The sequence below is a fragment of the Dioscorea cayenensis genome, chromosome 18 (genome assembly GCF_009730915.1).
Source record: "Dioscorea cayenensis subsp. rotundata cultivar TDr96_F1 chromosome 18, TDr96_F1_v2_PseudoChromosome.rev07_lg8_w22 25.fasta, whole genome shotgun sequence".
NCBI classification, from domain to species: domain Eukaryota; kingdom Viridiplantae; phylum Streptophyta; class Magnoliopsida; order Dioscoreales; family Dioscoreaceae; genus Dioscorea; species Dioscorea cayenensis.
The window spans coordinates 510,114-519,325 of record NC_052488.1 but is presented as its reverse complement, the minus strand read 5'-3'; the positions used below and the strand labels follow the sequence as shown (position 1 = coordinate 519,325).

The 9,212-nt window shown below is 34.3% G+C and overlaps 1 protein-coding gene across 2 annotated transcripts; it reads left to right on the top strand.

The window, feature by feature from the left end:
- The first annotated feature begins 1,811 nt into the window (after positions 1–1,811).
- Positions 1,812–8,024, top strand: LOC120282335 (LRR receptor-like serine/threonine-protein kinase ER1). Of its 2 annotated transcripts, none has more exons than XM_039289131.1 (27): positions 1,812–2,213; positions 2,714–2,852; positions 2,971–3,042; positions 3,134–3,205; positions 3,300–3,371; positions 3,450–3,521; positions 3,592–3,663; positions 3,731–3,802; positions 3,893–3,964; positions 4,049–4,117; positions 4,208–4,279; positions 4,357–4,428; positions 4,533–4,604; positions 4,684–4,755; positions 4,836–4,907; positions 4,991–5,062; positions 5,144–5,215; positions 5,306–5,377; positions 5,455–5,526; positions 5,626–5,697; positions 5,781–5,849; positions 5,945–6,016; positions 6,099–6,172; positions 6,287–6,415; positions 6,498–6,845; positions 6,913–7,283; positions 7,495–8,024. In XM_039289131.1, exons 1-27 carry the CDS (start codon positions 2,117–2,119, stop codon positions 7,873–7,875), a joined length of 2,973 nt encoding a protein of 990 aa, XP_039145065.1. In that variant the 5' UTR covers positions 1,812–2,116; the 3' UTR covers positions 7,876–8,024. The 2 variants fall into 2 exon arrangements, with proteins under 2 accessions (XP_039145065.1, XP_039145063.1); XM_039289129.1 differs by having other exon boundaries at positions 6,495–6,845.
- The last annotated feature ends 1,188 nt before the right edge of the window (positions 8,025–9,212 follow it).

The window sequence follows — 9,212 nt, the reverse complement described above, 5'->3', positions numbered from 1 at the left end:
AAATAAATTTCTATTATTTTTATTAAAACTTAATTAAATCATACACATTACTCAATTTAAATAAATATTTTTCTCATACTTACCAATTTTAAAAATCAATTAAACTTCCAATTTTATCCCTCAACACAACATCATCATATATAAATATATATTATATAAGACGCTACTGTTGTTAGTCTAGTCGGATAAGTTGTTAAAATTTTTTAAAAATAAAATTGATATACATATTATTTTTTTTAATATTAAAACAAATAAAATAAGAAAAAGATTAAATAAATGAAAAAGGAACAGCAAGGATAGTTGTCAATCAGAAAAAGAAGGGACTGTACTCATCTCCTCATTGCTGCTGTATCTCTGCAGAAGTTAGCTGAGCAATTGCTGATGCAATTACTGAAAAATATAAACTATAAAAATATTCTATATTATATAAATATAAATATATATAAAAATGAAAATTTTACAAAAAAGGAAAAAGGAAAAATCATTATCATTATAGTCATTACAGTCTTTAGTAGATTTGGATGCAAAGACGAAAGAGAGAGTTATATAGAGAGAGGACTAGATTTTTAGAGTTCCCATGCAGGGGTTTGTAGATTGTCAGATAGGTTACCTTTTTCATTTATTATTTATTTATTTATTAATTTTTGTGCAACAGAGGTTTTGTTATTTATTTATTGTTATTATATTATTGTAGTTATTGGAGTTATTAAAAATATTATTTATGTTTTTAGTGTTGTCTATATCAGTGAAAAAGTTTATAATTACATGTATAATATGTATATCTCTAAATAATGTAGGATGAAGATAAAATTACAGTGAGTAAATGATTTTCTATTTCAGATTTATATGCATGACTGTAATAACAAGAATCAGTAGACGTAAATTTGATGATTTTTTTTGTGTCACTTTTTATGGTAAAATGCTACGGCCCAAGTACATACATTATTCTGTTATTTACAGGGGTGCAATCACAAATATCCACTTTTGTGGAATTATATTACCTACAATTTTTAATTTTTAATTAAAAAAATGAAAACTCAAATGAAAATTAAATAAAGTTATATATATATATATATATATATTTCTGTGTACATCCGTAAACATCCACATGTACCAATAGGGTTTGATTTTTATTTTTTCACTATAAGTGTTACTAGGAATATGGTTTTAGATTTAGATCCAATGATTCATATCAACATCTATAGATAACTATGTGTTTGAATTTTTATCAAAATACAGTGAATATGAATAAATTTATCCATTTTGTTGTTAAAAAAATAATTATTATTTATCTTATTTTTTTTTAAAAATACCATTGATGAACATTATTTATTACATTATTTACATTTATAAATAAAATATGATTATTAGATTTAAATCTAGCAAATGATACAAAGATATCCATACAATTTTTATCTACAGACATCTTTGTATAGATATACAGATCATTAGCATGACTGTATTCCACATATTTTGATTTTGAATCCGAGTAATAAAAATTCCATAAATCAAAATATTGCTTATTGAGCAAGAAGTGTTGGATAATAAAACTTGTTGGTAACTTGATTTATATATATATTCAATTATTATTTCCACTCTGATCAAATTAATTTGTCCCCCTCAGAATTCTAAAATGTGTCATTCAATCCATCCCTCCATTAAAAACAAAAAACAAAAATTAAAATTAAAAAAAATAAAAAAATAAAAAAAACAGTGGAGAGAGTGAAGAGTGTGGGGGCAACTTCAGTGTATGAACAGTACATAAAGATAGGAAAAGGTTTAAAAACCATGTCCTGCCACCACCTCTGCCTCTGCCCATCCCTGCCCCTCCTCCCTGCAACCCTCCCTCCCTCTCTCTTTCTCTCTCTCTCTCTCCATCATCATCATCATCATCCTTTTAGACAGATTACACCTCCTACTTCTGCCATTTCATCACTGCATTGCCTTGGTTCACTACAAAGCTACTTCTTACAGAGAGAGAAACAGAGCAACAGATGTTGTTTCTTGTGTTGTATTAACATGGCCTGACACTTTAGGATGTGACTTCACAACCCATTCTTGCAACCTCTCTTACCTCTCATGCTCATTCCAGCCCTCAGGCTTCATTGGAGTGTTCATGGAGCCTGTTTGGAGTTTGCTACCCTTGCTCTTCTTCCTCTTCTCTGTTGCTTTCTCTGTTGCTTCTGTTCATGCTGCTGGTGATTCCAATGATGGTATGCCAATTTTTCATCTGGTGTTGATCTTTGTTTTAAGCTTAAAGTTTTCATCTTTTTTGCATTTCTCTTCAATTTTCTGCATCAAGTTGGGGTTTTTACCAGAATGTTTTGGATTTGGGATTCTTCTTCTTCTTCTTCTCCTTTTGTTCTTCTTTGTGGTGTGGATTATCTTCTAATATAATATTACTGTGCTTTTTAGCCGTCATTTGGTTATTTTATTCCTAAGATTAGTCCTAGATTTCATTTCAGCTTTTCTATTCTTCACTACTTATTATAATAATCCATCCATCCCCTTTCTTCTCTCTCTCTCTCTCTCTCTTGCGTGAGAAGCTATTTTTGTGTATATGATGGTCCACTTGTTATATCTAAGCATTTTCTATTTGTAAGATCTAAAGTACTACTAAATGATGTGGAAAAGATGTTAACTTGTTTCAATCTTTAGTGCTTGTATCTTGTTATGCATTATTTTTCTTTGTTAATTTTTTTTTCTTATTCAGGATTGACACTCTTGGAAATCAAAAAATCCTTTCGCAACGTTGATAATATATTATATGACTGGACTGATGCACCGTCTTCTGATTATTGCTCATGGAGAGGAGTTACTTGTGACAATGTAACCTTTGATGTTGTTGCACTGTAAGGATTATCTTATCTGCTTCTTGTTGATTTTTAAAATTTTTTCCTTTGCTTTGTATGATTTCTTTGTTATTGTTATGTAATGTAAAGTGATGATCTTTGTTATGTTTTCATTCAGTAATTTGTCTGGATTGAATCTTGACGGTGAAATCTCACCGGCCATTGGAGATCTGAAAAGCCTTGTCTCTATGTATGGTTTCTTGGCATAGTTTTATCTTGTCTGAATGAACTTGATTGTTTTTCTGGTCTTGTCTTACTATATGGGTTGTTGTATTGGACAGTGACTTGAAGGGAAACCGATTGTCCGGTCAAATCCCCGATGAGATCGGTGATTGCTCTTCTTTGAAAACATTGTAAGTTCTTGGGTTACTAATTATGTGAAATATTTTAACTGATTTGTATGATAACATTGCCATTGAAATGTGCTTGTGCTTGTTATTGCTGCAGGGACTTGTCTTTTAACAACATTGATGGTGATATACCATTTTCGATATCAAAGTTGAAGCAGTTGGAGGATTTGTAGGTTTATGTTCTTAAAGTGTTCGATCGACAATAAGAAAGTTCCATGCAGTGATGTTTTGAGATTTTTCTTTTCAGGATTTTGAAGAACAACCAACTAATCGGGCCAATACCTTCGACTCTCTCTCAAATTCCAAATTTGAAGATTTTGTAAGTTTCCTCGTTTCCTCTTATTGTTGTAATGTATTATGGATCTTACAATAATCATTTGCTACTCCAGAGACCTTGCTCAAAACAATCTGAGTGGAGATATACCTCGGCTCATCTACTGGAATGAAGTTCTGCAATACTTGTAAGTGATCTAAAACTTCAAATGAAACCTTAACTAGCAATGCCTGTGATGACATTTGGATATTCAGGGGTTTGCGAGGAAACAATCTTGAAGGGACTTTATCTCCCGACATGTGTCAACTAACCGGCTTATGGTACTTGTAAGTTCAAGGATATTGATTTTATCGGTTGTTCTTTGTATTCATATCTAGTTTTATGCATTCATCCTATGTTTGCTTATTCTTCTGCAGTGATGTTAAAAATAATAGTTTGTCGGGAACAATACCGCAGAGTATTGGAAACTGCACCAGTTTTCAGGTTTTGTACGTATATCAGCCATAAATTTCGGTAATGTCTTGGATCCTCTGCATCTTAAGTTTTACTCATGAACTTGGTTTCGTTTGCAGGGATTTGTCCTACAACAAGTTCACCGGAGAAATTCCATTCAACATCGGGTTCTTGCAAGTTGCAACTTTGTATGACTAATAATTCGTGCTTTGAACATGAGTGCTCAATTTAGAGTGACAACAGTTATCCTTATGTTTGAGTCTCTTCATATTTGCCAGATCCTTGCAAGGGAACAACTTTTCGGGGAATATTCCATCAGTGCTTGGTCTAATGCAGGCACTTGCAGTTCTGTGAGTTTTCAAGTTTTGGGAGATTTTATCAGCTAATGAAAACTTTTCACTTATGAACTTGATTCCTAATGTTGCAGAGATCTCAGTTGCAATCAACTAGATGGACCGATACCTCCTATTTTGGGCAACTTAACATATACTGAAAAGCTGTAAGTTCTTTATGTTTTCTGGAAGAGCTATCTGATCATTGGTATGTTGGTTTACTGCATGATATTTACCAAATATCGCTGGTGTGTGAAAACAAAACATGCAGGTATTTGCAAGGCAATAGATTGACTGGTCCTATTCCCCCGGAACTTGGTAACATGACCCGGCTTCATTATCTGTAAGGACAATGTTTTAAACAAGATTTTCGCATCACCCTAGCTAAGCAATGCATCTGAAATCACCGAATGTATATGCAGGGAATTGAACGACAATCAACTCACTGGGCGTATTCCACCAGAGCTCGGGAAGCTCACTGATTTGTTTGATCTGTATGTTTACTGAAACACATCTTTGTTGGTTTCTTGAGGTCATTAATCATAGAAATAAAACATGATAAACTGTATTGTAGGAATGTTGCCAACAACAATCTCGAAGGGCTTCTCCCTCAAAACTTGAGCTCATGTGTCAATCTCAACAGTCTGTAAGCAGCTGATCATTTGGTGAATTCTGTCATGAGAAGTTACAGGGAATTGACGATGTTTAAGACCCTTGATTCAATTGCAGGAATGCATATGGAAACCGATTGAATGGAACGATACCGCGTGCCTTGGAAAATCTTGAAAGCATGACATACTTGTGAGTTGTGATGGTAAATTTAATTGATCGACTTGTTGGTTGCTCACTCTTCAGTAATAACAATTCATGCTACTTCTTCAGGAATCTGTCATCAAACAATCTGAAAGGCCCGATTCCAATTGAATTATCGAAAATAAGCAATTTGGATACTCTGTAAGAGGCTTGTTCTGACAGATTTCTTTTCATGCTTCTGAAATGTTTATTACTTGAATAATGTTCCATTTTGGAATTTTTTTATGGCAGGGATCTCTCATGTAACAAGATTAGTGGCCCCATTCCTTCTTCAATTGGTGACCTTGAGCATCTACTGAAGCTGTGAGGATTGTTGCTAATGTTTTCCAATTTCTTTCTCCTTGTCATCCTCCCTAATAACCTTAATTGTTATATTCCAGAAATTTAAGCAATAACGGTATCGTTGGTTGTATTCCAGTGGAGTTTGGAAATTTGAGGAGTGTAATGGAAATGTAAGCATTACGAAAGCTATTACAATCGATTAAGCTATCATCACACCTCTGGAATTATTAGCCAGCTAACTTTTGGATCATTGCATGCTGTGGTTTCAGAGATTTATCAAACAATCACCTTTCAGGTGTAATCCCACAAGAACTTGGATTGCTGCAGAATCTGAACCTACTGTGAGTTTTTCTCTTTGCGCTTGCTCGGTTTGAATAAATGCTTTCAGGTTCTGATTTTTCATTTGATTTATGCATTTCTGCAGGAATATTGATAGGAATAATTTATCAGGCGATATAATGTCTCTAACCAACTGCTTCAGTCTCAATGTATTGTAAGTTCGTTTCGTTGTTAAATAATAAATATTGTATTGCTTGATTTGTTTGTACTTGTGTGGTGTTGATAATTCTTCTTGTTTCTGGTCGGCAGGAATGTCTCGTACAACAACCTCGCCGGTGATATTCCTACTCTCAATAACTTCTCTCGGTTTTCACCAGAAAGGTATATACAACACAAACGTTAAAATGGTTTGTGAGTGCTTGACTGTGCTTTGCAATCATTTCCTTTTTGCACTCAAATGCAGCTTCATTGGAAATCCCGGCCTTTGTGGATATTGGCTGGGCTCACCATGCCGCTCTTCTCATCCTCCCCCGAGAGGTAACCTGACTTCTATTTCTCTGTTGACGAGCCTTGTTCGTTCTCAATATTAGTAAATCATATTGGCCTGTGTCGAACTGAAAAGCACTTCATGTGTAATGTTTCTTTTCTCAGCTACAATCTCGAAGGCTGCCATTCTTGGAATTGCCCTTGGTGCTCTTGTTATCCTTCTAATGATTCTAGTTGCCGCGTGTAGACCACACAATCCACCTCCTTTCATCGATACCACTCTGAACAAACCAGGTATATATTCCCCAGTCTCTGCCTTTGATTATTTTTTGTCCAATTTCTGCTTCAATCACATCGTATACCTTTTATACAGCAGTTCGACCGGTGTCACCAAAACTTGTTATTCTTCATATGAACATGGCCCTTCATGTATATGAAGACATCATGAGGATGACGGAGAACTTGAGTGAGAAGTACATCATTGGTTACGGCGCATCAAGCACCGTCTACAAATGCGTGCTAAAGAATTGCAAACCGGTAGCCATTAAGAAGCTCTACATGCACTATCCGCATAGCCTGAAAGAATTCGAGACCGAGCTTGAAACAGTTGGGAGCATCAAACACCGAAATTTAGTTAGTCTTCAAGGGTATTCGTTATCTCCATCCGGCAATTTACTCTTCTATGATTACATGGAGAATGGCAGTCTTTGGGACCTTCTACATGGTATATGCTTAAGCTGTAAATTTACATTATTAAGCAAGTTATTAGTTTTAATTTGTTTCTATTTCAGGTCCTTCTAAGAAGAAAAAGCTAGATTGGGAGACCCGATTAAATATCGCACTCGGAGCAGCACAAGGTCTGGCTTATCTGCATCATGACTGCAGCCCAAGGATAATCCACCGCGATGTGAAATCGTCGAACATACTCTTGGACAAAGATTTCGAGGCTCATCTCACCGACTTCGGCATTGCTAAGAGTTTGTGTGTATCTAAGACTCACACATCCACCTACGTTATGGGCACCATCGGCTACATTGACCCCGAGTATGCTCGAACCTCTCGCCTAAACGAGAAGTCCGATGTTTATAGCTACGGCATTGTTCTCCTCGAGCTACTTACCGGGAAAAAAGCAGTGGATAATGAATCCAACCTCCAACACTTGGTAAAAGCTTCTTTCGATCTTTTCAAATTAATTGATACAATAAAATCAAATAAAACCAAAATAAGCCAGGGACCATCTCTGAGACTCATCATGTGATGAAATTGCCCCACATTTTCATCAATGCTTTCATTGCTGTGCCAATGTAGTTGCAGTACACCATTATTTCTTTCTTTCTCTGTGATCACGCTTATCTTGCCAACATGTCTTGCAGATACTTTCAAAGGCTGCAACCAATGCAGTAATGGAGACCGTTGATCCTGACATTTCTGCAACTTGCAAGGACCTCGGCGCGGTAAAAAAAGTCTTTCAATTAGCACTCCTCTGCACAAAGAAACAATCTTCCGATCGTCCTACAATGCATGAAGTTACCCGTGTGCTCGGTAGCCTTGTCCAACCACTCCCGCCACCAAAACAAGCACAACAACTTGCCTTACTGCCCTTACCGACGACGGACTCCGCCTTACCAAGCTACATGAACGAGTATGCGAACCTGAAGAACCCGACCGCGTTAACGTGCACGGCGTCGTTAAGTTCATCGGATGCTCAGTTGTTTCTCAAATTTGGGGAGGTGATTTCACAGAACACAGACTAATGGTTTGTTGTTCTTGTCATGGATTTGTGTCTTCTTTTGGGATATGAATTGGAGTGAGATGTTTCAGTGTTGGTACTTGTAAATTTTAGTGTTCAAGAGTTGCAAACTTTGGTGGGTGTTTTGGAATACTAAAATAGCCGTTATATATATATATATATATATATACCAGTGCAAGCTTGGCAGTTATGATTAAATATTATTTGGCGCCACGTTTCCCTATCAATCTTATTTATATAGTTTCCAATAGAATCCCCACGTTCCTCATATAAATGAAAATTTTTTATGAATATTAAAAAATAACCAAATAAATCTTATATGTAAATAGCATTTATACTATTTTTTTCCTTGACAATAGGCTACAAGTGCGGCTCTTTTTTTTACCAACAGTATATTGATTTATCTTAGAAATTTATCAACATAATCAGAGGCCGTATAGGGAAATAAAACTCTGTTATATGCAAGCCCAAATTATTTGCAAAAATTATATCGAGCTAATGAATGTTTTTTATTATACAATTTTGATAGTATTATCATAAATAATATTTGAACTCGAGAACAATGCATGAATAATATTATAAACAAAATTACATTAGTAGAGTTTCGAACCCACTCATGTCTATGCCCCGCCAAATGTCTTTATTATTTGACTAAACAAGTGTTGTAAATCTTATTTATTCTCATATGATACCTTGATTTTTTTTTATAATTACCTGACTATATGAAATTTTCAATAAAGAAAGCAAAACTTTTTAATTAAAATTTATAAAAACTACTTATATATATATTTTTTATCTTTTTTTTTCAAAGTTATAGTTTTTTAGAAAATGTAACTAATATTAGAAAATTAGTTTCTTTTGCATATGAACCCCCAGTTATGTCAATATCTAATAAAAATAATGTCCATTATTTACTTTGATGGAAAATAATATAAGATAGTCTATATGTAATTTTTCTGAACTAGTTTTATATTATTTTTATTATTACTCCTCAAATAGATAAAGCTTTGTAAAATAGTGATATATAATAAATATAAAAAAAATCATCGAAAATGAAGAGAAATGAGGTGGGACCCATCGGAGTGAGGTCGGTATCAGGGTCATGATAATAATTTCAGTGTATCTTTATCAAGTCTGAGCAAATGGATGTGACTGGGCCACACTCAACATCAGTCCATGATTGTACCCAAAAAGTGGGCCTAAAGTAAATTTCGCCTCTTTCCTTGGTTTTTTATTTTTATTTTATTATTTATTATTTTTTATGTAACTCTCCTCGTGAATATTCTATTTATTTATTTATTTATGAACAGTGTTATTTTCATTTTTGAAAGATTCCTTGAA